This window comes from Cydia splendana, chromosome 20 (assembly GCF_910591565.1).
Source record: "Cydia splendana chromosome 20, ilCydSple1.2, whole genome shotgun sequence".
Taxonomy (NCBI): domain Eukaryota; kingdom Metazoa; phylum Arthropoda; class Insecta; order Lepidoptera; family Tortricidae; genus Cydia; species Cydia splendana.
The window spans coordinates 14,765,609-14,793,229 of record NC_085979.1 but is presented as its reverse complement, the minus strand read 5'-3'; the positions used below and the strand labels follow the sequence as shown (position 1 = coordinate 14,793,229).

At 37.0% G+C, this 27,621-nt stretch overlaps 1 protein-coding gene across 1 annotated transcript; it reads left to right on the top strand.

The window, feature by feature from the left end:
* Positions 1 to 23,543: 23,543 nt before the first annotated feature.
* Positions 23,544 to 26,832, top strand: LOC134800525 (stress-associated endoplasmic reticulum protein 2). The gene is made up of 3 exons (XM_063772994.1): positions 23,544 to 23,679; positions 24,463 to 24,576; positions 25,763 to 26,832. The coding sequence occupies exons 2-3, from the start codon at positions 24,490 to 24,492 to the stop codon at positions 25,868 to 25,870; spliced, it is 195 nt and encodes a 64-aa protein (XP_063629064.1). The 5' UTR covers positions 23,544 to 23,679; positions 24,463 to 24,489; the 3' UTR covers positions 25,871 to 26,832.
* Positions 26,833 to 27,621: the final 789 nt, after the last annotated feature.

Sequence of the window (27,621 nt, the reverse complement as noted above, 5' to 3'; positions counted from 1 at the left end):
TGCTGTAGTGTTCATTTTCACTACTTTTTAAATGTACATACTTCCAGATTTCTGGTATTATGTACATTTTAATTTCCTCTTCCTATTACAACTAAAAAAAATTATTCAAACTGAATGGTTTTGACTAGAATGTACTAAACTTACGTATGTTTGACAGTACAAAGGGGTGTTGCGGACGTACACGTGGCTCATATCAAGCTCTTAATTAATGGGAAATGCCGTAAGTTGGGGTTTATATTTATGAGATTTGCAGGGATTGTAAAACCCTTTGTTAAATTATAGCAATGATAGTGGGTATAGTTAAGCTACTGAGTTTGACCTATTCATGTAATCAGTATTTTGATTTTTTTTATTCATCGAATTTGCACCAACAATGAAGGAGCTGGATAATATTTGTCAAGCGTCGAACGACGTGCAGTCTGCTTCTGAGTTTTGGAGAGAGCCGTATTCCAACTTATAAAATATGATACTTACTTATTTTATTTTAAGCTCAGTGCACGTACAGTCGCACTAGTGAATGTTCTATTTACTTTTGAGTAATTTATGTAAGGATCGCAATCGTCAACTATTTAAGGTAAGTACCTACTGCTCGACATGTTAATTCCCAATAAATGACATCTCTATTGACAATAAACATAACCTATGCTGGAACAGTGACGAGCACTCGGATGTCTACTTCACTTGTGTACATTTTGTCAAATCTAACGATATGAAACTAAGCAGGTACAGTACAGAGGCGCCCTTAAGGGGCCCACTGATTAACAGTCCGCCGGACGGTATCGGCCTGTCAGTTGTTCTGTCAAAATTTTGTTCTAACTGACAGGCCGATACCGTCCGGCGGACTGTTAATCAGTGGTCCCCTTTAAATTAAGATTGACTATTGGTAAGTATCATATTTAAAAAATGGAATAAGTACGTCAGTGCGCCGGAGTGGACAAACATGGCTCCCGCTAATTACCGCGCCTGCGCAAATATGTGCACATCATTACGACTACTTCACTCGTCCTATCTGGCAAGGGAGGTCCTGTCATGGTAGTCATATCGCAAATAACTTTATTTTCTACCGAGTTTTACCATCTTTCATTATAATACTTCACATAATTTACTAGTTTCATAATTAATTACGGTCGTATCATGTCATGTACACAGATTTTAAAAGTAATTTGGCAACTCCTGTGGACAATACGTAGTTAACAGCTTGTGTGCATAAATATGTAATAATTTTGTTAAGACACCGGTTGATAGAAAATAAATTCTATCTACCCCTAAAAACGGATAACGGTTTAATCGGTAAATTATGCCCTTATAGCCCTTAAACTTGGATGTATAGTGTGTTATCAAGAGATTGTGTAGGTAAGACTATTTTACAAAATTATAACAAAGTCTTAGACTCATATCGACCGGGATATGAACTAACCGTGAACCGTGAATCATTCAAAACTGTTATAACAAAAACTTGTCTAGAGCTAGAGCCTCTTATACAATGGATGAACTCCCTTTTATGACTGCCAAAAGTGTGACTCTAGACTGACCTTAGGTAATCAAATTCCAGAATAAGGATCATCGGCAAATAATGTTGTCAGCATTTGCACGCAAATGCAATGCGTATCTCTGCAATACGCCGCAATGGGCTAACCGCTTTTTAGGGTTCCGTACCCAAAGGGTAAAACGGGACCCTATTACTAAGACTTCGCTGTCCGTCCGTCCGTCCGTCCGTCCATCCGTCCGTCCGTCCGTCCGTCTGACACCAGGCTGTATCTCACGAACCGTGATAGCTAGACAGTTGAAATTTTCACAGATGATGTATTTCTGTTGCCGCTATAACAACAAATACTAAAAACAGAATAAAATAAAGATTTAAATGGGGCTCCCATAAAACAAACGTGATTTTTGACCAAAGTTAAGCAACGTCGGGAGTGGTCAGTACTTGGATGGGTGACCGTTTTTTTTTTTGCTTTTTTTTTTGTTTTTTTTTTATATGGTACGGAACCCTTCGTGCGCGAGTCCGACTCGCACTTGCCCGGTTTTTTCAGCAAATTTTGGGCAGGTGTCACACAATACTCGCAAATAGACTTAGAAAGTATACAAAAGGGTCACCGAACCCCTAAAATAATAGTAGTTTACAGTTTTTGACACGAAGTCAACAGCACGTAGCGTGTAACCCACACCGCGTAACGTGAGAGGTTATGTGTTTTGCATCGTGACTAGATGTTGTTTATATCAATATTTTGACTTGGATAGGTGTTCGTGCCTAAAATTTCTGATGTCTCTATGAGGCCTAAATCTTCAATGAAAATTTCGACAGCTTATTTTTAGGGTTCCGTACCCAAAAGGTAAAACGGGACCTATTACTAAGACTTCGCTGTCCGTCCGTCCGTCCGTCCGTCCGTCCGTCTGTCACCAAGCTGTATCTCACGAACCGTGATAGCTAGTCAGTTGAAATTTTCACAGATGATGTATTTCTGTTGCCGCTATAACAACAAATACTAAAAACAGAATAAAATAAAGATTTAAATGGGGCTCCCATAAAACAAACGTGATTTTTGACCAAGGTTAAGCAACGTCGGGCGTGGTCAGTACTTGGATGGGTGACCGTTTTTTGCATTTTTTTCCGTTTTTTTTTTCATTATGGTACGGAACCCTTCGTGCGCGAGTCCGACTCGCACTTGCCCGGTTTTTTAATAACCGACAACCTAACACGAGTATGTTAGGGAGATAGAGATACATGATCAGTTGAAGAACGTGATATTTATACGCCGTAATGTAAACTGCGTGTGCTATCAAAATCGTTGCAGACTTACCTTGGTCTAATTCTTGATATATCCTTTATACTAAAACTTAAGAAAGCCTTCATACCTACGTTGTTGAATAGACTAGTGTCCGACCAAAGTTTCAGTTCCAGGTTTCGGCATAAATATCGTGTTTTGGCCTAAGGTTCGGTTTCGGCAAAAAATCCGGCTTCGGTCGAGCACTAGAATAGACGTATGTCTATACGATCAAAGACATATGTAACTTAGTATAAGATGAATAAAGTCTAAGGAAAAAACGTGCCTCGGAAATCAAGATAAAGTCATTCTCGGATAGATCCTAGATCCTAGATGATAGACCTTTGGCCTATGCTCGGCTAGATGGTGTGACGACACCGTTTAATATTTAACAATTTTAACACATAGGTATCAGTGAATAAACATATAAAAATAATAAAATCATATATCTACGAGTATATACAGGGTGATTTCTGGGTCGTGATCCAGAACCACTTTTTCTGACTCTGTAAATGATCCACATTATCATATGGTAGTATTTGATTAAAAGATAATTACTTTAATTATTCTTATTTTTCAAGTAAAATTAATGTTATACTAAGTAATTATGGTCACCCTATGACTTTTGACATACGCTGTATGGAAATCGACAAGACGTCACATTGAGTAGGGTCACCAAATTGTATGCAAAAATGTTTTTTCCTACTTGTCATCTGGAAAATAATCATCATTATTGGTGATAAACAATAATTAACAACATCATTAGGCTCATCTTTGGATTCTGTATGATGTCTGGCTCTCTTGCTCCACGACCCCGAAATCATTCTGTATATATATATATATATATTATAATTTTATACGTTTTCATTTTGAGTTTTAGTCGTGTGTCGATAGATGGCAGTAAATTTACTGTGACTACAAAATTTACTATGACAGGACCCCTCTATACTATCTATTCTCTTTGATACGAGTATTCGTATACGATACAAACAGAGTTAAGGATGACTCACGCTAGACCGGGCCGTGTCCGGGCCGGAGCTTCCGGCGCTTCATTTTCTATGACATGACATGCGATCACGTAATGCTTTCCATAGAAAACGATGCGCCGGAAGCTCCGGCCCGGACACGGCCCGGTCTAACGTGAGTTATCCTTTATTGTTTCAAGTCAGTTAAATAAAAAAAGTCCTCGTTAATAAACACTTGAATGAAATCTTTTGAAAGTTCTTTATTAGTTCGAGTATGTTTGTGTCTCCGCGGTAATATGTTTGTGTTTGATGTGTGCGCGCGCGGTGCGTCAATATTATCGCGATCGACTTGCCCGCTTTACAGGTTATATTTCGAGTGCTTTCCAGTTACCAGGGGTTAAGAAGGTGGGAAGAAGTTCTAGCTATAAAAGAGATAAGAATGTGAAATGAACGCGAGACGGAATAAGAAGTAACGCGGGACGTCGCGCATCGCAGCTCCGGACGGAGATGCGGAGAAAACTCGGACGTTGGTGCGTTGTCTCCGCACGCGAGTCCGTTGCTCCGCGTCTCGCAACGAGACGCGGCGGCATCGGCAGTGTGACAACCACCTATATGTACTTAACCCCGTTAAAAAACTGACACTTGCAAAACTTCTGGTACACAACACTATTATATAGATAGGAAAATTTTCTTTTGGTAAGTTTTTCAAAATTTAACCGACGTCAAAATATGAAAAAGAAGAAGGGGACTCCTCAACGATACATTTTACGTTGGGCAATGTATTTACTTTGATAAGCAACTTTGGCCTACAAAAATGCTTGAGGTAGAGTGAAACTGATCAAGAAGGTTTATTTCATTGAAAAAGACAAATAACTTATGAACTAAATATATCTATGCTTAATACTAAATTAAAGCTAAGAACCCTAAATATATCTAAAATAAAACAAGGAATATAAAAACTACTGAAAGATAAGGGTATTCTAACTGTAATACAACCTAGTGAAAAGTCAATAGAGTTAAACCAAAAAAAGTCTGCAGCGGATTTGATAGCCCACGCAGTGCAAGTGTCATTTATACGTCATTATTTCATAGAAGTTTGACGTGTAAAATAACACTTGCACTGCATGGGCTATCAAATCCGCTGCAGACTATTCATGGTCTGACTCTAAATTATTTCGATGACATTTCAAACTGTTTGTTGAAGTTATTTTTTATGAACATTACCTATGGTTTGTGATAAAACTATAATAATGTCTTGACGTTCATAGCTCTGTCACCTTTCGTCTATTATACTGCTAAGTGCGTGTACCGCCTGTTTGCCGGCTGTACCCAATTCGATGCTGTTTGTGTAGGCATATTATTTCTAGAGCAGTGTCTCCGAGGGACCAGACCGGTACATTTGTATTTTTTTCAAAATACCAAAGGAGATTTAAAAATTAAAGGTCTCTATTTCAGCTTGAACTAAAATCCTTCCGTCTGTTCTCTAGATGTCAAACGTCTCTACATGTCAAATTTCTCAACCGAATCTCGTGAAATCTGTTGAGCCGGTTGTTATGAAGATTTTTGTTTTTCTAAAATGGCGGACATTCGCATTGTGTTTACAGAGGTCTATGACTCACGGAGTCACTAGTGATAGTGTTTAAAGTTAGACCATGAAAAGTCTGCAGCGATTTTGATAGCCCACGCAGTGCAAGTGTTATTTTAAACGTCAAACGTCTATGAAATTATGACGTATAAATAACACTTGCACTGCGTGGGCTATCAAAACCGTTGCAGACTTTTCTTGGTCTAACTCTAACGACTCTTACGCTGACAAAATACAGGGCGGCGGAGCCCTGTTTAAATCAATTTATCTAAACGATTGTTTAAAGATTGTGCGTTTATTTGCTGACTTAGATACTTTCCACTATGTTTATATAAATAGACTTAAATTAAATTTAAATATTTAAAGCGGCGGTCCCGTTAGGCTTCTCAGGAACTCTGTTTGTTTTCAAACATCTCGGAAAAGAACACAAACACCGTTTAAGCTTTTTATTTGTCCAACAAAAAACAATAGGGGAGGTGCTTCCTAAAAGGTTTCATGTCTCACCCTGCCCCGCTCGTCCCTTCGTCTCATCCTACCCCGGTCTCCCCTTCGGAAGCGGAAAGGGTTGGGAACTAGGAAGCCGCATAAACTGTACTTTCGAATGATGGTGAAGTTTATTTTGACTTCGACGGAAGTAAATTGATATTTTCCTCGAATGATAGATAAGAAAGGATCAAATGATGGGCTATTGTTTTAATTGCTGTTTACTGAAATACCTCCTTTCTGATTGTGACTACAGCAAGGTTGCTGATGCAATTTTAATGCTGCAGCAGGAAACGAGCAATGTAACGGTAACATTCCATTTCTGACCGCAGCCAGGCGTGTCTCACTACGCGATTTCGTCGCTTTGCTACAGGTAGCTAAAAGTGCATCCGTTCGGCCCCAATTTTGGGGTTTGCCATAAGCCGCGCGTGGCCCTGTCGCCACCTAGCGGCCATATCTGTGCTGATCGTAAGAGACGCGTTTTGTTAGAGAGTGAGTCTTCTGTACTTAGTACTATTATTGACCGAAGCGTAGCGAAGGTCTACGTTTTGACTCGGGCATTTTGCTTTCGTATGTCCGTCCGGATGTTCTCCTCTACAGGTCACAATTCTCAACCGATTCTCGTGAAATTTCTTTGACCAGATTCTATGATTAAATAAAAATTTTATGTCAATCCAGTTTTTGGAAATTTTTAAAAATGGCGGAGTCGTGATACCTCGCGCCTAAACAAATAGTCGTATCGATATCATAAGAGTTTTTTCTTTTTGAGATATGTTTATAGATTAAATGGCCAAAAATTCAGAAAATTTATTTCGTTGGTTTCGGAGGTATTGAGATATTTAATTTTAACTTGAGAATGAGTAGCTAAATTTCGTCAGCTTATCTAAGAACTATTTGGCTCAGTTTGTAAACGTTCACTTTTTTGTTTGCACACAGAAAGTCTGGGCTCGATCCCCAGTAAGACATAACTTTTTGTATTTTTTTTTTCACTTAAACTTCGTTTTTTTTTTAATAAATTAAGTTTTTTGTGTTGTTGATTGATCAAACCGCTCTGTGGCGCTGTCATCCTGCACGGTCCCAATAAGCTATGCTCGCGAGGTCTACAGCTCACAGAGCCACTAGTTTATTCTGTGCCGCAGCTGCACTTCTAGTATGTACGAACGCGTCGGTATTACTGTCAATTTCCATAGTAAAATAAATGGTAGTGCTGCTGTCGTTGGATAATGGACTGTCACCCTTAATGTCAATTTTCTTGATAAATTACGTTGCTCTCATTGACGCCTTGATGTCGCGATAGGAATTTCCGTCAAACCATCACTCATTTTACACGTATCAAGGAGATTGAGTGTGACATCGCCCGTTTCCGTTAAAAATTACTATATTATCTGATTTATCTGTAGGTCTCAAAGTCATTGTGATATCAGTTGTTGTGATATCAAAGTACTTCAGATGACCAACTCACTTCTGCAAGGGGTAGGTAAGGCAAGATTAGTCTAGGTTAACTGATTTTTAATACAGTTTAAGAACCATTTTGTAAATACTAAAACTTGACGACCATACCTCCCTTTGTAACACGTGTTTTGTAACGCAACGAAAGTGCACAGAATAGCACGCTTCCAGCCAATTTCTTCGGAATACTCTCATCACAAAGATCTCGCAAGCTTCGATACACAACAGCACGAAGCAAGCGTAAATATATATGCTACAATAGCTTTGTTGTCTACACAAAAGTCTTACTTTCATACGATTTCGATTTCAGTCGGCATTGGACAATGTCACCAGTCGCATTCGTGCTTAACCGCGCGCAGTGCGCAAAATAATGTACCTAGCGTATATTATACGATGTAACTTTTGCAAAGGAGCTTAGCAAAGCCGACGAACAATTTTTTACCTTAGCTCCAAGCCAACTTCATCGTACTTTTCCAGGTAGGAATTTGTATAAAGGAAAGTGTGCAGTACGAGTATTTGTGCAATTTCTGTGGAGAGTGCTTCTAACATAATGTAACAAGTACATGGACAGCATTCCCTTCCAGCTCATTAGGCAGGATAATAGTCTGTCTTGACTGTATTCGCTGCTGATGTACCTGTAAACTCGAAATAAAATAAAAAGTTGGAGCCATTGTAGTTGGCGCCAAGTCTTGCGTCAAGAGTGTTCGGTCCTGTGGACGCCATAATTGTTAGGCTCTTTATGATGAGTGCCCTTGATTTGGTCTATTGTGTCCTGCATAGCACTTGCGTTGACACAGTTATTGAGTTGAAATGTAATCGGTAGGTATACCTATATGAAGGAGCTTTCTTTCAGCGGCTATTTAAATTATCGCTCTAGCCTATGCATCGGCATTGTGGTCCAATCTAGAAATATCTTCTTAAAAGTATTAAGTTATCGATGGCGTAACATTTAGGGAACTGAACTAAAATACTAACTACAGTGGCTATTATGCAAATGTAGTTATTTATTACATTCATAAAAATATTTCTACTAGATTCTCGATACAACTTCTTAAAAAAATCCTATAAAATTGTGGCGCCCCGTAAAGATATTAAACATTTGTTTCTAAAGTTTGTAAGGTAAACGTACTAGTCCTCGATATGCTAATGCCCAATAGATGACGCCTTGCTGTCACCTCTATTGACAAGGACTTAAGTTTCAAGATGACATGTACTGGGACCGCGTCGGGCACCAGTACGTTTACCTTAAGTAACCAAAACTTTTTTGTTTCAATTGGGCTTTATTTTAGCAACAAGTTGCCATTTTTTTAAGTGAAAGTAAACGGCAGGTAGACGCCATCTAGTGTGCCCGGGTAATCCTGTAGGTATTTGCTGCTAGTCGGCTTACCCGCCTGACTGCGCGACGGACAGGATTAAGATAAACATTTACATTGGAATTTTAGAAAAAATCGCGCGTCTATTGTTTTCTTGTGTTTGCTTAACTACGTCGCTTTCGGGTGCATGTTTCCAATTATTTTGGTACTAAATAATCAGTCTACTCCCTTATGATGAGGAAAAAACTAGGTACTCGTACTTACATACTTAAGTTTATTTTTTTGAACTACATTAATGAATAGTTTACCAAATTATTACTTCTGATATTAACTAGAAGTTGAATGAAAAAAAAAACGATATCGTTTCATATTGTTAATAGGTTTTTAAACCAAAATCATAAACAACACAGTGAGTCTACACATTGATAATTAAAATTATAAATTTAAATACTACCTACACTACCTACTGTACTACTGTAGGTAGTGCAGTTTTTAGTTTATCTCTACAATACTCTATTAAAATTCTTCCTAACAGTCAGTTAATCAAATTATTCTAAAGCTCAGCCATCCCTACCGTCAATTATTTATTCCAATCATTATTCGGTGCACAAACGCACATCGTCCCCTGCCCCTATAGGCACAATACACCGCGGATGCTCATTTGATTCAGGAAACCCGATATTTAACTACGGGCATTGTTTAAACAATTGCGTAAGTGATTGTACTAGAGCACCTTGTGGACCCCGACTGCTAAAGGGAACCAAGCATTTTTAGCTCACTTTTTGTTAATGGGTTCAATTTAGGAAGCTTCGATTAAGGTAATAGAAGGAGAGAAAACAGTTAGTATACCTATGTAACTCAGATCTACTCGTATTCCTAATTTTCAAAGTAGAACTTGGAAATAATTCTAATTTAGGACTAGACCTAATATAATAACTTAGGTGCCATTCAACCCTTGGCTGACGATGTACAAAAATAAACTTTTATTAAAACAGAGATTAAACAAAATAAATGCTCATAAGTCTAAACATTTTGCGCAAAAAATGTGCCTGCTTGTAGGTTGCAAGTACCTACGGATTTTTTCAAAACAGAAACACCTTAAGCAAACCGTTACATTAGATTGGACTGCTACCTCGATTAAAATTTGGTTTTCTTCTTTATTTTATCCTCATGGTATGCTAAGGGTCGTGACGACTGTGGACATTCTTCATCCAGTGCTCTCCAATCCGCTCTATCTTGGGCCCAGTGTATGATGACCTGTAGCCACATGGCTTTAGTAAGATAAATTCTATATATATTTTTGTAAATAATATTGGTGTGTTGAATAACATCATCCCTGGCCATCCCGCGAGTATTGAGCGAGCATACGTTCCGCGTTACTCCAGCGCCGGGGGGCGGCTATCAGATTACCCTGCCCGCCCTAGGCTGTTACAGCCGCTTACCGACTGCAAGTACATATCTCCAACACTGGACCAACAGAAGTTGGCACTTCGATAGTGTACCTAGTTATTACGGCCTTCATGTCACAGTATACTGGTGGTATGCGGCATATGAGCAATGGGAATATTCGGCCTCTATCTTTTAATTCACTAACAATTTTGATTTTGACTATCAGCGCTGACCCGACATCATTTGATCTCGATGGCCGTAACTACACTTAATACATACTTGAGGCGACAGAATGAAAGTTTTGTGAATACGAGTATCGGACGAGTATTTACATATCTCATCGAGTCCATTAAGTCTGGGAGAGAAAACTTAACCAACAAATTTTCTGATAACCTAGTTGTGCAATTGTATACAGAAATATAATGGTTGTGGTTCATACCTCAACCATTTTATCCCTGTCGATAATTCAAAGCCTTTTGCAGTAAATTTAAGGTAAATTTCGAGCAATATCGAATTACCTTCCCTGTACCCAGGGTCAAACAGATCACTGTGTTATGTCTTTCCTGTAGACATACACAAGAGTTACGGGCTATAAAGGTTAATTTTCTTATTTAACCCTTATCCACGTGAAAAGGTCCTCCTTTTATTTAGAGAACTATGATAAAATCATTACTTACATGCCCACAAGCTGTTAACTATTGCCCACAGGAGAGAAAAACTAGTGTGTTCGCGCGAACTGTACATTTTTCTCTCCTGTGGGCAATAGTTAACACCTTGTGGACATTTATGTAATGATTTTATCATAGTTCTGTAAGTAAAAGGAGGACCTTTTCACGTGGATAAGGGTTAAATAAGAAAAATTAACCTTTATAGCCCTTAACTCTTTTGTATGTCTACAGGAAAGACATAACACAGTGATCTGTTTGACCCACCCATCGATATAGGGTTTCACGTCTACAAGTGCGTAACAATTGTACACAATGCAATGATGGAGAATCGAGAATCACATACTTAGTCAGAGGACATCATCATTACGTCGTTCGAAGACCGGAAACCCTTGACGACGGCGCCAGGGTACACTTCAGGCTTCATTTGGAATGTAAAAAAAAATACTCTATGTATTTACACTTTAGGTAAATAGCATATGCTTTAAGACAGTAAATCATGTGAGGAAAAATATTGGTAGGTATCATGACAAAATTGATTGAGATAGGAGCTTTAATTAAGACATCGTATTGGACATACTCATTCTCGTACCTAAATGTGATATTAATATGTTATTGTACAGGGCAATAATTATCATTACCTATTGATGATTTATGACAGAATCTTTTGAATTTGGTTTGGTTTTGAATTTGGTTTCACCTCTTTCAACCCGATTTGACCTCTGCCGCGGAACTGGCCAGCAAGCATTGGTTGTACCTAATCCACATCTTTTCTCCGTACTCCGATTCCCACACGGCTGCTCTCATTTCTACCTCAGTAGAATGGCAGCCTAACACCAAGCTGTGAAGCTGCGGATGGGCCGAGATCACTACCTGTAGTACCATCACCCACACTGTTAACTGACAGTTCGTAAACCTTATATATAACAAAAGGCATAAAGTCCACCCATGGCCAGTTAAGGGTGTTGCTGATTGTACACACAACACGTAGATATATATATCCCACTGCGGCTGCGTCATTGGTACCTAAGCCTACCTGTTGTATGGGGTCGACTAACAAAGATTAGTATTGAACCTTTCACATCAATTATCTATAGATCAGCGCACAATAAATAATAAAACATCTCCCATGAATATCGTAAATCCCTTATTTGCCATAAATCCTTCAGACTCGCCTGGCGGGTCGTGCGGTTTCCGCCCGAGCGGCGTTTTGACGAGTATTGACGAGTAACGCAAGGAGCCAACGCGCTAACACAGTATACACAACTCATGCAGTGTATTAACTACTGCTGCAAGTTTGGTAAAATTTAATTTCAAATATGGATAAGAAAGACAAGACTGTGTATGTGTATGCATTAGGAAGGAAGTTAATTTCGCCTAAAATCTGAAGTATTTAAATCCTGACCGATACCTATATTCACGACATGTTGAATTAGAGTTGGTATACCAAATCTTGTAATCTCACCAGTCTTGGTAATTTCACTGGAAAATTTGGTTGTACGAGACATTTTATAGTTTTGTATGCTATAACAATTATAAATTGTTACATTCAACTATTCAGCGTTAAATAGGCTTAAATTTGATTCTGGAAACTGCCAATTAAGCGCTGTTATGTATCTGTGTCGTTTCAATGAGTTAATGTCCATTCCTCCTGTCCATCCATTAGTAAATGGTGTGTAGCAATGGTGTTGAATGTTTTAATATGCGTACCTATGTTGTAATAATTTTAATAATGTAATGAATTATAAGGAAATATTTTTTTAACTATAATTTATATTATCAATACAGACATTCGGTTATCTTACTTTATTAAGTTCAAAATGCTGGCGTAAATATTTATAGTGTGTCCCAGACCACACATTTCGCTCATAAATAGAAAACGGCTTCCACTATATTGTTATCTTGCAGAAACGTGTTCTATCACAACTGCATAAGTCAGGTATCCCGTAATCACTGTCGATCAAGATACGAGCTTGGCAAATGAGATTTGATGCAATATGACGAAGTATTGTGGCGCGGTGGTGTGTGAGACCGCGAGGTGATGAATTACACGGGTAATTGTGGTAAGTCCCGATGTGGGTGTAGAAAATAATTGCACAAATATAATGCAGAATTTTATACACTGCCTGCTTCAGTCAGGGTGGTCGATAAGATGATTCTTTGATTCTACATCTACAAACCTTTTAAAACATAATTGATAATTTTGTATCATATTTCATACTTTAATACTCGTTTCAGCACTAGGTCGACATCGACGAGTTCTGCCCACCTCGCATATAGTCCATCTAAGCTAACTCTGCACCGACTTTGAAGTGTTTTTACACTTTTGATGACATTTTTACACTTTGTCATTGCAAATGTCATGCATTTAGTTAGACCAAGAAAAGTCTGCAGCGATTTGGATAGCCCACTCGGTGCAAGTTTTATTTATACGTCATAATTTCATAGAAGTTTGACGTTTAAAATAACACTTGCACTGCGTGGGCTATCAAAATCGCTGCTGACTTGTCTCTGGTCTAACTCTAACTTGGCCCGACTATAAATGACGTTCAAAACCTCATTCGATTGTTTTCCATTTTCTAGAACCAAGAAATCCAATTCCAAAATGATTAATTCAATCATTACGATTAAAAAATAAATAAGGTACCTACTTGGCAGTAAACGCTTACCTATTAATTAAGTCTTCTCAACGGCAGTAAAATTGACTTTGCAAAGGAGAAAGTACAGCCACCAATATCTTATAAACCTTTTTTTACTGAAAAATGATTAACACATACGTCACTTCCCATTTAAACGAAAGAGCGGCGCGGGCTGCGCGGGCGCCGGTGCACGCTTCGCTGGAGACTTCTTGCCAATTTTGTTGCCTATCCAAGTGTGCATGAGCAAAACATGCTTGGCCATTGTCGTCCGTGATAAGTCTTGCGTCAGAGCCTTTTTTTGGAGGCAAATTCGGCGTGGTTTCAAGATTAATCGTGACATAGTACCTAATAATAAGGCCACTTTTATAGAAATTGAGAATGTCACCAATAAAATCATGTTTTGCTTTACAAAATGCGTCTTTTAAGTGCCTACCTACTTACTTACTGCTGTGGCGCGACGACCCGAAGTGGCTCTTGGCCTCCAACACCGAAGACCGCCATGCTTCTCTGTCCAAAGCCGTTTCTGTCTGTGTGTTGTCTTTTAAATACCCCTTACCTATTGGTATATTATTCATGGCCTGTATTTCGCTCTCCTTGAAGTCAATCCTCGCGGCTTTTCGTCAATTTGGAAACCTAGTATTTAAATGGTAGAAAGTTAAAATTGTCATATGGAAAATATTGCGATATCATTTCCAATTTCTACAGAGTCAAGTCATCTAAAATTGTAACAGGCCTAAAATTGCAATCGCTGTCGCTTGTACCATTAATACTTCACCGAATCGGAGCCGAATTTGATGCACTAGGGAAATCGGATCAGACTAAAAAGAATGTTAATATGTATTTAAAATATTGTTTTATTACAGGTTATGACCAGACATCGTAAATTTTATAGCATTTTCGGTGCAGCGGAGTGGTGTTAATGGAATTGGTATCAACAATTTCAACCCTAATGATTTATTAGCGTTAATTACGTTAATATTAACCTTAATTTCAAACCATTTCAGTTGGAATTATCTATACCAATTCCGTTAACACCACTTCGCTGCACCAAAAATGCTATAACATTTACGATGTCTGGTTATGACTGACGTGCCTGGCTAAGAGGAGAGATGAGTACGGTACTATTTTAGTGCGCTCAGGTCAATGCGATATTTCAAATGTGAACGGAATTTCATTTCAACATCATTTCCATTCGCTTCGGTCTATATACTTACAAAAACAGTGATGTCCTTTCGTTTTTCGTTTCTAGTACATTAGGCGCCGGTGTCCTTCATTGGCCAATCTTTGTTCGGCACTTGTAAGGGAATGTGATACGGCGTGTAATTCTATCCGAAAAGCTACATGTACCTATTTTATAAACAATCCGACCGTACAATAGAATCTTTCTTACGTGGATTAGATAAGGGCCATTGATTCAGTGTGTGTTTGATTTTATTATACTCAGAAGTTATTAGGTATTTAGATGCGTATTAGACTAACAGGCGTTCCTATACTATATTGAGATATAGGTATGTAGCCACGATAAATAGATAACTGCTACAGTGGAACCTGGATAATTGCAATCTCAAGGGACCGGCCTTTTTTTGTCAATTAACCAGGTTTTTCAACCGACGAAAAAAAAAACGGAGGAGGTTCTCAAGTCGACGCGTATATTTTTTTTTTTTTTTTTTATGTATGACCACGCATAACTTTTTACAGAGGTGTTCGATTTTGATAATTATTTTTTTATTGGAAAGGGTATACCCCGAAGTTGGTCCCTTATAAATTTGGAAAAAAAAATCCAACGTTAAGGGTAGGAAAATAGGGGATGATTGATTTTTTCACTCACCGATTGTAACGTATGACCACGCATAACCTTTTACAGAGTAGTCGTAATAATAATAAAAATTTGGAAAAAAATCCTACCCTAAGGGTGGGAAAATAGGGGTAATTTATTTATATTACAGAACATAATAGTTAAAGTAGGATTATTAATATAACAGTTAATAGCTAAAGCAAGGTAGGTAGCTATTTTAAAAGTAATCAAAAATTAAGCATGTAATAATTTGTATAAATTATAGCCACAGAAAATTATAAAATAAAAACTTATTAACAAAAAAAATAACCGCCGAAAAAAAACTAAAAGGAAATAAAAAACCGGCACTAACACGAAACGAGTCGACCAAACAATAGCACACTGAAAAGAAAAAAATAATTATTTTGTCTTCAATAACGCAAGTGAATACCTATGAACTATGTATATACATACTTCTGAAATCAATCACACAAATCTGCGTATTTATATATTTACAATCTGTTATTTTTGGAGTCGGTGCCAGCCTCAAACAAACTTGAGCACCTTAGTGAAGCACCTGCACCGACTCCAAAAATAACAGATTGTAAATATATAAATACGCAGATTTGTGTGATTGATTTCAGAAGTATGTATATACATAGTTCATAGGTATTCACTTGCGTTATTGAAGACAAAATAATTATTTTTTTCTTTTCAGTGTGCTATTGTTATTTAAGCAGGTCGTGCCAATTAACGAGGTTAAAATCGTTGTGTCAATATTATAGAGGTTTTCATGAATAGAGGTTGCGTTCTGACAAATTTCTTTTATGGAGGTGCAAATAACTATTGTATGTAGATTAACACGCTTACGTTCTGGGGTTTCTGGTCTATATATTGCTTCTGTCTATACTTGCACTTTTACACTACATTAATTACTACTTTATTTTCTTATCATTAGGGTTTAAAAAAATCCCTTGATTTGTAGAAGAAAGTTTTATTAGAATGGACAAAGCATACTTTGTTTTTGATTTAATCAAAACTATTTGGCCTACTACAGGCTGTGATAGATACCCAATAAATTAATTGAATTCTGGATGAAGATATAAATAAAATGATCATTGCTATTAAAATATTGTTTCTGCTGTATTTCAATATTTCAATTACTACAGTATTTCAATTACAGAGGTCTCGTTTAAGACTCGTTTCAATAATAGAGGTAAAACGAAGAGCAAATAAACGGATTTTTTTAGCACAGTGTCAATTATAGAGGTCTTAGTTGCGATGTGGTCAATTACAGAGGCAAAATTACGAAAAGCACTAAAATCTAAATTGCAATTATAGAGGTTCCAAAATTTCAATTATAGAGGCCTTTTGGTCTCAAGGGACCGAGACCGGACTTTTGGTTGCAATTATTGAGGTTTTCCATTTATCCAGGTGCCAATTAACCAGGTTTCACTGTAATTATTTAATTCTTACTTAATTGACCGAGCGTTAGTGAAGCTTGGGCAAAAAGCCTTTCGTAGGTATACCTATGTCCGGATGTACTACTTGGTCTAACTCTATGTAGGTACCTACATAGAGTTAGACCAAGAACAGTCTGCAACGATTTTGATAGCACACGCAGTGCAAGTGTTATTTACACGTCACAATTTCATAGAAGTTTGACGTTAAAATAACACTTGCACTGCGTGTGTTATCAAAATCGTTGCAGACTAGTCTTGGTCTAACTCTACCTACTTAGTGTGTTTCTCGAGTTTAGCAAGTTAAATTATAAGTTATCTTGACATATAAGAAATCATTTATTTACAAACATAATACCTACATATATAGGTACTTATTACATAGTGGTATTACTAAACGAAATTAATAACTAGCTTAAATCTAAAATAGGGCCTTGAGGCATTGTACCAAGGATGCTGGCGGCATTTCCTCGCTGTATCGCAATTAGGGATTGCAATCCGGTCCGGCGGATCCGGTAATCCGGCCGGATCCGGCTCTTTTTAGGAGCTACCGGATCCGGTTGAAATCACCGGATCCGGACCGGATCCGGGAAAATAGAAAAAAAGACCGCACGCAGCACCCACTGCGCGTTTTAGGTGAGATAAAGGCGACGGATAGAAGAAAGAAGTTAAACAGAATAAAGAACGAATGAATAAATCCAAATTTAGTAAAATAAGAAGATATTTAATATGACGATGATTGAGAACAGAAGAGGATTTCCTCTCCTTTCATGTTGGTGGCACGAATCGGCACGATACGACGATTACTTAAATAATTAGAAGTAAAAATTAAAGGATGGAGATGTCATGGAAGGCATTTGTAACGACCGGTCTGGCCTAGTGAGTAGTGACCATTCAGTGACCCTGCCTATGAAGCCGATGGTCCTGGGTTTGAATACCGGTAAGGACATTTATTTGTGTGATGAACACAGATATTTGTTCCTGAGTTATGGGTGTTTTCTACGTATCGTGGCATGTATTTATCAATATACTATACGTATATATATCGTCGCCTAGTAGTACTACCTAGAGCTAGGCTAGTACCCATATACAAGCTTTGCTTGGTTTGGGGCTACGAGTAGGTCGATGTGTATAAAATTGTCCCCAAATATTTATTCATGAATTATTTATTTATTTGTGATTTAGGCTATAACACTATTTTCACGGATAAAAAATGAAAGCAAGATAATATTGGAGCGCATTTCATACAATTTTGGTTAAAAGTAAAATATCTTGTTACTAGAATGGATGTCAGCGTTACAAATAATTCCATCAAAGAACAGTTACGAAAACTTGTCCTTTCAAGGAGTTCCATTTCCCATCCCATAATTATCCCATTAACAGGCTTTGGAATCTAATCAAATTTATATTTTTTTTGTAAACGTATAAATTTGAGCAGAATGTGAATGATTAAATATAATAAAATTAATAAATGACTTAGATTTCAAATTTTATTTTTAAATTGAGATTGACTGATGTGACACTTTTTAATACTTAGTGTTATTGTAAAAATACCCTTTGTTTCTCATATAACGGATAAAACTTGAAAAATATGTCATTTAATTAACTTTAATATCCTTATACCTAACCGGATCCGGCCGGATTGAGGCCAAAATCCGGCCGGATCCGGCCGTATTGAATATCAATCCGGTTTGCAATCCCTAATCGCAATGCTGATACGTTGTGCGAGGTAGCCGCCAGCTCTCAACCAGACGCTTCGCGATTTCTGCGAACAACTTGTGCGCGCTGGGACCCCATGGACCTAGAGTTACAACTCTATTTATTCTTTCAAATCTTGACATTGAGTGCCCGCAGTTGTTGCTTCTATCGTGGCTAACTGGAAATCAGTAAAAAATATGTCGAAGAACTTTTACTTTCTGTCCAATTCCAATATTATGTTAGGATTAAGTCAATAGTGTGGTTTTTACGAGTGATGGCGGCGCAGAGTCAACATGGAGGCACTCACGCACTGTTTTGAAAGTTAGAGGTTCGCAAAACTTCATGTGGCAGATTTTGCTGAACGTGCTGAGGCCCTATTCCACATGTTTAAGTGACAGATCGGGATATAGCGACCGAGGCTCAAAACCAAAATAAACACATTTTCTTAGGCTTATTTTGAATTCTTACGAGTCTCCATTAAAGATATTTTGACAAAAAAATTGCATTGAATTTAATTTTAATAACAGTTTTCTAAATCATAAATCATTTATTTTGCTTAAAACATGGTACAATAGATGGTCAACAATTATAACTGAAGCACACATTTCACCAGTAGCTGGCATGCAAAATTTATACCTACAATATTTGAAACTAACAAAGTCATAACAGATTAGATCTAGATTAGTTATATTCTATGATAAGTATGTAGATGTAGATAATGTCAGTATTTTTTCTTATTGTTCAAAACACATACAGTCATTAATAAAAATATAAATATAATGTATTTATCACGGGGTGTCATTAACATATGGCCACTGCCTTAATACTTGTAAGTGGCCTAAAGCCACAATTTCATTAAAAAAATTGGGCAATGTAAAATAATAGGCAAGTCTGTGTGAAAATTCAGATTTATCATTTATTTATCCCAAAGCACCAAGCTACATTTCTGCAATGGTACCTTTACAATGAAGCCATTTTTAATAAGACTTTTTTAACAGCTTATCTCAAATATCTCGATTATCTGTGAGACGATCTTGGGGATGCGTTTAAGAAGCGCCTCGCGTTTGTAATAGTCTGTGACAATAGACCAGTTGACACTTAGTAGCTATAAATGCAAAAAAAAAAAACATAATGTAAACTGGTGCTCGACGCGGTCCCAGTATCTACAAATCTACATGTCATCTTGAAACTTAAGTCATTGTCAATAGAGGTGACAGCAAGGTGTCATCTATTGGGCATTAGCATGTCGAGCACTAGTACGTTTACCTTACGGACTGTAAGCTATTAATAAAGCATGAATTAATTAAAATTAATTTGACTCTGCATTTAGATATTCCTAACGCTTTAGCAAATGTGTCGGTTTGTTACTGTAGGTAAGATCTCTACATTAGAGTAGTCTCGGACCAAGTTAGGTCTCACTTGCACTGACAAAGTGTGGAAATGTCGCCATTAATGTCAAATTTCTATGAATTACGGTTATAAAGACACTGCCACACTTTTTTCCATTCTATGCAAAGTTGATTTAAACGGACTCTATCAACTATCAAGTTTGTCTCTTTTACAAACTTTATCAAATAATTGTAAAGAAATGTTTTAATGTTTATTTGGGCACAAACGGTACAATAATACTTACAGATATTAATATTATTCAATACATGAACCAGTGCATGTCTTTTTGCATGTAGGTATGCATTGTGTGTGTAGGTGCACACTACATATGTAGGTAGGTATGCATGTCTTAACTAATATAATATAACTTATTAGGTACCTAGTCATTCATATCTGTCAATAATAACTGTAACAATTACAAAGCCATTTTTTTGTAAAACTTAAAAGGTGATTTACCCTAAATAGTCAATACAACTTTTACTTCTACCTTTACCTATTGTCATTTTGGGATTATTCATCAATTAACCTAAAGTCAGTATTTAGGTATTTCAATTTAATTCAATTATTTTCAACAATAATTTCTAATTGCATCATGTAATACAATACGAAAACCGTAAACCTAAAATTAGTATCTGTACCTATCCAAATTAATTACTTAACGCAATCAATTTACGAAATGATTGCCACAGAGCTGACGGGTATTCAACCGAATTCGACGTTCTCCCTTCGATATTCAAATTTAAATGGATTCTGCGGTAGGCGGGGCTTACGCGAGGCGTTATCTCCCTCCACCAATCAGAGCTGAAGGATTACCCTCCAAGGATAACAAGGAGCTGCGATTGGTGGATATAATGACATGTCCTTGCCATCCTTACTTCCTTAGAATGATAGCAACCTAGTTCATAAAGTCCTATGTTTGATTCGTTTTAAGAGAGCATAAGCTGTTTTATTTTAGAATAGGAAAGCTATGTTCATCTCTGTCAGTTGTTGACGATGTCATTGTTGTGTTGAGGGAGAAAGGAGATGATCCATCAACGGATATTGATTTATGGAATTACATATTAGATTTATGAGGATTGGTATGTGGGTGGTTCTTTGTTATGCCTGTTGAAAATATAATTATACATAGTTATTATGTATATTTTACAGGCTGTTACCATAATAATCCTTGACGGTTAAACCAAAATAGTAGTAAGTAGGTACCTAGAAGATTGGAGCCTTCAGCCTTTTATTAAAGACAGCAAAAAAGTATTAAAATAAGTGCCATCAACTGGTACCTACTCTTCTTTGCCCATCATGGGGTAGTTATTTATTTTATATTTTATAGGTAAATACATGATAAATAAGGTGAGTTTGTTTACTGATTCGTGGGGTAAAGGATTAGTAGGCGGCTCTGGAAGACTATCATGGCAAAAACTTGTGACGGCCATCATCAACTCTAGACCCCGCGAAGACTCCACCAGAATCGCTCGCGCCGGTACCGTGCGTCGTCTGGCCGTGGACGTGTCGCCACTGCGCCGCGTCAACCAGTGGCCTATTTTATAAAGCTACAAGTTACAATTTACAAGCGGAAGTCTCTTTCTAACCCTATGTGTTAGAACGAGACTTCCGCTTGTAAATTGTAACTTGTAGCTTTATAAAATAGGCCACAGGCTATCTGGCTGCTGTGCACGGGAGCCCGCGAGGCCGCCTTCAGAAACACCAAGACGTAGTAAATATATTCGATAGTAATCAAAGTTACCCCAATTATTACAGTAACCCCAGTCTGCTGCAGGTACCCAAACAGCTAGAACAAAACCAGTGATATCTAACTATGGCAAAACATCACCCTCTAAATTAATCTAATTTAATTGTCACTTTGAAACCCCCGACGCAATAAGTGGGACGTTTTAAATCTAAGACTTTAACCCTGCATCTGTTATTTGTAGGAATATTTGTCAATTATTTTTGGAATGCGCAAGCTATGGGCGTTCGCAAAGTCTAAAGATCACAGAGCCACCACTTTAAGGATGACTCACGCTAGACCGGGCCGGGGCCGGGCCGAGGCGTCCGACATGTCATTTTCTATGGCGGCTGATCGGTGATCACGTGGTGGTTTCCATAGGAAACGAAGCCCCGGAAGCTCCGGCCCGGCCCCGGCCCGGTCTAGCGTGAGTCATCCTTTAGAGTTACAATGTAATATATAGATGGTCAAGCAAATCTTGTCAGTAGAAAAAGGCGCGAAATTCAAATTTTCTATGAGACGATATCCCTTCGCCCCTATTTTTTTCAAATTTGCCGCCTTTTTCTACTGACAAGATCTGCTTGACCAAGTATACATCGCCATTAATGCCATTAAGTGTGGATTGGTGTGGATATACCAAAGCACATCTCTTAGAATGGAAGTAAGTAAATGCGTACCTATTCACTCTTTTCTTACAAATGTCTAAGCACAAGGAAGTGAAGGTTTTCTAAATAGTATTCACTAAGTAACAGTGACGAAGCGTCCATAGAACTTGATTCTCACCGGCATGCCTAGTTTGCTAGTTCCGCAGTTCCATACGATAATTTTAGACGCCGCTAGTGCTACGAGGGTTGCACTGAAAATGTCGGGAATAGAGAAAACTGTCGCATCTAGACGGTCAATCTTTATTTTAATACATACTTAAACTCAAACTGACCACGCATATAAATTTTCTTTTGAAAGTAATCATTCTGTAATGCACACGGCTCATAATCCCAAAGTCCTTTTTGTATGGCGATTTTGGGGCCTTAGTGGTTTTGTATGAAATTCGTGGAGTAGCCAACGGAATTGAAGTTTTTTTACATATATATATATATATAAAAGATTTTTTTACTGTTGTCATATGAATATTTAGGAATGTCGAAATCTGCCGATATGCAACTTTTTTGGCAGTCTTTTTAATTAACAGCACAAATGCGATTTTAATTTTTGACGTCGCTTTGGAATGACATGCTTCTTTAAGATCACCCATGGGATAAAATGAAAGTGACTTTCATATTTAATTTTAACTGCAAACGAGCGTACGATGAACTCTAGTTCATAAAAAAATAACAGAAGCCCATTGTAACTTTTATTTGTTCGCTGAGGGCATATTGAAAACCGTTTAAAAATATGATCCGAAAAATCACTTGGCCAAAAATTCAAATAATGTTCGACATACAATTTTCAAATTGCCAGTAATTCTTAAATACAAATGACAACCAAATGGAATATACCTTAAAAGTTTTATAAAGAGTTACATTTTTATAAATTATATGCCTGTTTCTATTATGTTATTTCTAAGTGTCCCATTCCCGAATATTTCAGTGCGACCCTCGTAAGTACCTAATAATTATATTCGATGAATGCTGTCGTGCATATTGAATTATTATCTTAATAACTATATGATTTGATAGATTGTAATAGAAAATTGGTTCTCATTTTCAGTTCTCAATTCTTTCTAAAAATTTTGCAATAAGCGCCATCTATCAAGATTATGAAAAATGTTGTAAATGTCAAAATATGCATAACTATGTGACTACTAGCGCCATCTATGCTCAACTTGTAATAAACCAAAGAAATTGGACAGGTGGAATACCACCCTCAGTCACTTAAAATCATTCAAACAAAACTCATCGTTTTATTTTAGGTTATGGGCCCAGCTCGCTTCCACTGCGTAACACGATTGATTACATCGCCATCTTTACAGCGTCGCTGAGAGCTGGTTTACTGACTTGTCGCTAGTACCAAATAGATGTCGCATTTGTTAAATGTTTATCTATTTGCCGCTAGATGTCGCTAGCTAAGTATGAAAGCATATCATGCCAAATAGACTTGATTTAGTACATACTTCATATGTTTATTATAAATTTAAATATTTTCGTGTGAATATCATTAATTTTATGATAAATACGTTTTTTTTATAAAAATAAGGTTTAAGTATAAATATAGTATCATATTTTTAATGTGGTAACATTAAACTGACGCGTGTCTATTCGTGCTTCTTCGTTTTGTGACGTTCGACGTCGACGTGTTGACATTTTCATACCATTTCACTTTTTACTTACGTGTCAAACAAGCGAGCCTTGTGCGCTTCGGCACATTTAATTTTAGGATTTAATTGTGAGTATTTTACCCTACTACCCTTCATTTTCGTTTCTACAACAGTGTTTTTGTGGGAGGTATAATTTTCCACCGACATAAGTTGAGTGCGTAAAAGTGTCGAGAGTTTTCCATGTTTTGCACCGTGCCGACCTAAAATCTCCGATATTTTACCGATAGTCCGATAGTAACGGTTGATTAGGTGTAAATTACTGATTAACACCGTGAAAGTGCGCCGTATGCTCATTTCTGTGTTTATATCAACGTCGAATATCCGTGGCAAAAATACCTTGTTAAGTTTCTTAAACATCTGGATAAACACGGTTTGATGACGTCTCTGGTATTATTCTCAGTAATTTGTTTTCCCTGAGCACTTTAAACGCATTAGCGGAGTATAATAACGCGTTGTAACACTTGATTAGGTAATTATTTCTGTTATCTAAGTTCTTCATTAATTGGAAATCTTAACTGATTATCCAAATGGGTACATTATCTTTCTCTTGTTCAACAATCTATCAAGAACTTTCTAATCCACTCAGAATTGAGTTGGATAAGTGACAATTTCTAAATAGTTTTAGGGGATGAGACATTATTTTCCTTTATGTTACTAACTAGTTAATTTACTAATGTACCTACAAGTTATTAGGATAAAATCAATAGTTTGAATATTAATACTCATTAGCTAATGACCATACTATTCATCTCAATATAAGGTGTTCTAAGTGACAAAACATTTCATTTATTTGTAGGTCTTACTGTCATTTTATTTCCTTGCATTTTATTGTAATTTTATCTTTCTTACAGGACAAATATAACTAATAATAAATAAAAATGGCACCTAAACAGAGGATGCGCATCGCCAACGAGATTGCCAGCAAAAACATCACGCAGCGAGGCAATGTACCCAAAACAACCAAGGTAAGACACTTTTCTATTACTTTATTAATAGAAAGCTATAACCCTTCTGTTGGTATGCATCATTTTAGCGTTAACCTGTCGTCTGCTAAAAAAAGCACCACTCCATCAACCCCGGCTGGAGATCTCCGTCAATTATTCTGTACCCCGTATTTATTGCGGACGGAGATCTCCGGCCATTTTAAGCCCAGTCGAAAAGCAGCTTTTTGTAATTGAAATTAAAGCTGCTTTTCAGTAACAAATATGGGGTGGCCGGCGCGTGTGGGGAGCGGGAGATAAGGGCAATGAACAATTGGCCGGAGATCTCCAGCCTGGGTAGACATGATACCGCTGCAGGAATGAAATTCAGTAGTGAGGTGTCATGTGTATTTTTCACAGTAAACTGCGCATTTCTATATTATCGCTTAATTTCATTATTGCCACAATTAGGTACGGTTTGCAAATAGATTGGTTACTTCACTTATTGTACAAAACTGATAAGAGGAAAGTATTTTCATGGCCATGTCAAAAGTCTACGAAGCAATAAAAACGTACAAGGTTTATGAAAATTATATGCTATAGTACATTAATGATAGTTAACAAATAGTTTGGCTATAATTTGTTTGTTCTTGTCAGAAAATTTAGCGTAGTGTTGTAACAACTAATGTAATATATAAAAACTTATGGTGGTGAAGAGGAAAATACCAAGAAATCCTTTTACCCTACCCAAATATTTTTCACTAGCTGGCGTTGATAACAGCACCTTTGACCCTGTTATCACCTGACACTTGCATATAGTAACAGCATTACTTAATTTATGACTTCAATATGAGTATTTTTGTATATTATTTACTTAACATTTTTAACCCAGTTTTTTGAAACAGTCAGTTTCAATTATAGTCGTTTTCCTAACTCCAGTGCAGCAGTGGTTGTAAAAAAATAGGGCTAATATTTTCATGCACTTTTCGTTTATGATCTTCTTCTTCTTGGTCGCATCCATCATGACTGATGATCGTGGTTGGTGGGTTTTGTTGTTGTTTATGATATATATATCTATTATATTATCTACCTTTGTCCATCTCATATGCTTACTTTTTCTTTTCAAGTCCATCTAAAAGGTCATAAGTAACATGAGAAGTTCATAAAGTTAGACCGGTAAAATACCTGTACTTGAATGTGTTTTTAATTAGTACTAATTTATCTGTTACAGGAAAAGGAAGACCAGTATCCAGTAGCTCCCTGGCTCCTAGCTCTGTTCATCTTCGTAGTATGCGGCTCGGCTGTCTTCCAAATAATCCAGTCCATTCGATTGGCCTAAACCCATAGGCTCCCCAACGTGGCTTGAGTTGTTTCTACTCGCCGTCAGATGTCGTGTGTCGTTGTGTGCTATGGGATAGTGGCTGTAACTTTAGTTACATTTTCAAATGTGTGGCGGCGCTTTTATCGCAATCTGGAGTTATTATATAGGTGTTTGTTAATATTTTTACTAGAATTTATCTAAATACACCTTTAAAACGACATCTGGCGGTCTTATCACGTTAATATTATTATAATACCAGTTTTGCCAAAATAAGTAATTTTTTGGGTGCTTCGGCTGATTTATTTGGCCTGATTAGAAAATGTTACACCAGCCGAGTTGTGAGTTAAGTTGGTGACTTAATCATTCCAATTTTTAACACTTGCCAATTTAAATGTTCATTCATCTGTCACCTCCATTTTTTACTGACTTTATTAGACTAGGTATGTGACTATTTCTCAAGTTGTAAAAAAACCTAGAAATATGTTGTCACTTTAATTCAAGAATCGCTCAAGCCACTATCCCATAGTAAATGTGATATATAGTAGCTTTTTTGTACACTGTTACACGCCTTGTAACTAAGGATACAGGTCCTATTAGACTTGTATTTTTGTCTACAAGTTTTGTAATCAAGTGTATATTAACGTTATACTGTGCGTCTCTCTGTAGCTTACAAAGTTGCATCTTTATCTAGTAGTAAGCGCAGAAATGCATAATATAATCTCAATCTTCAAATGTACGAACTATATTCTTGTATATTGTAAAATAAAATTACGAATTCAAGCATTTAGTGAATGATATTCGAGATTCCATTCCGTTGTATCGAATAATTTGACGCACAAGGATGTGTTTGCATTATGTGTTACATTTTTTAAACCTACGTATGAAATTATTTTACCGCCACTAGGATTACAGGAATTAGTGGGTCTATTTTTAATTAATTGTAATTTATTTGAAATGAAATACAGTATATTTGTCTCTTAGTGTTGTTTTTTTTTTACTTTATCGGTTGTTTTCGTATACTAGAAGGCGTATTTTAATGACAGGTTATGAATAGGGAATATTACGCAAAACTCTGCGTAGAGGGCGCCACTAGGTAAATCACATGGCCTACCGTGAAACATGACAATCGAAAGTTCGGTTTCTGCCTCTCTATCACTCTTGCCTATTCGATCAATAGAGAGGCAGATAAAGAAATTTCGCGTTTCGCGGTAAGCCACCTATAAACAAACCGCCTTGATGATCAATGTCATAGTGAAAAATTGTCAAAAATCTGTTTATGGCATAGTATGTATAAGTTACTCTATGGTTTACTAAACAAATTAGTGCTGCACTCTGGCGGCAGAACATTGCAGTACTCCCTATTAAATCTGGATGCCTAGCCAAAGTGACAATAGAGAGCGTGCATGAACTGTAGAGGGCAGCACAACAGCCCCCTGCGCGAATTCTAATTTTATTATACCTTTCTATATTGTGGATTTCATATGGACCAAAGTTCTCCTCCTATGGGTCAAAGTAGCCCGACTTTTGCGATTTTTGACATTTTGAAATAGTACAAAGTTCTTAGATATACTTGGAAAAAATAAAACGAAAAAGTAATTTATTTTCCTCGTTTATTTATATTCCACGATTAGGTACTTCTAACATTCGAGTGCTTAAAAGCGAATTTTTATTTTATTTTACAATAGGTACGAAGGTATAACTATATGGTACAAATTAATTTACATTGTCATGTGATATGTGGACTTATAATTAATTTTGGGTCCTAAATT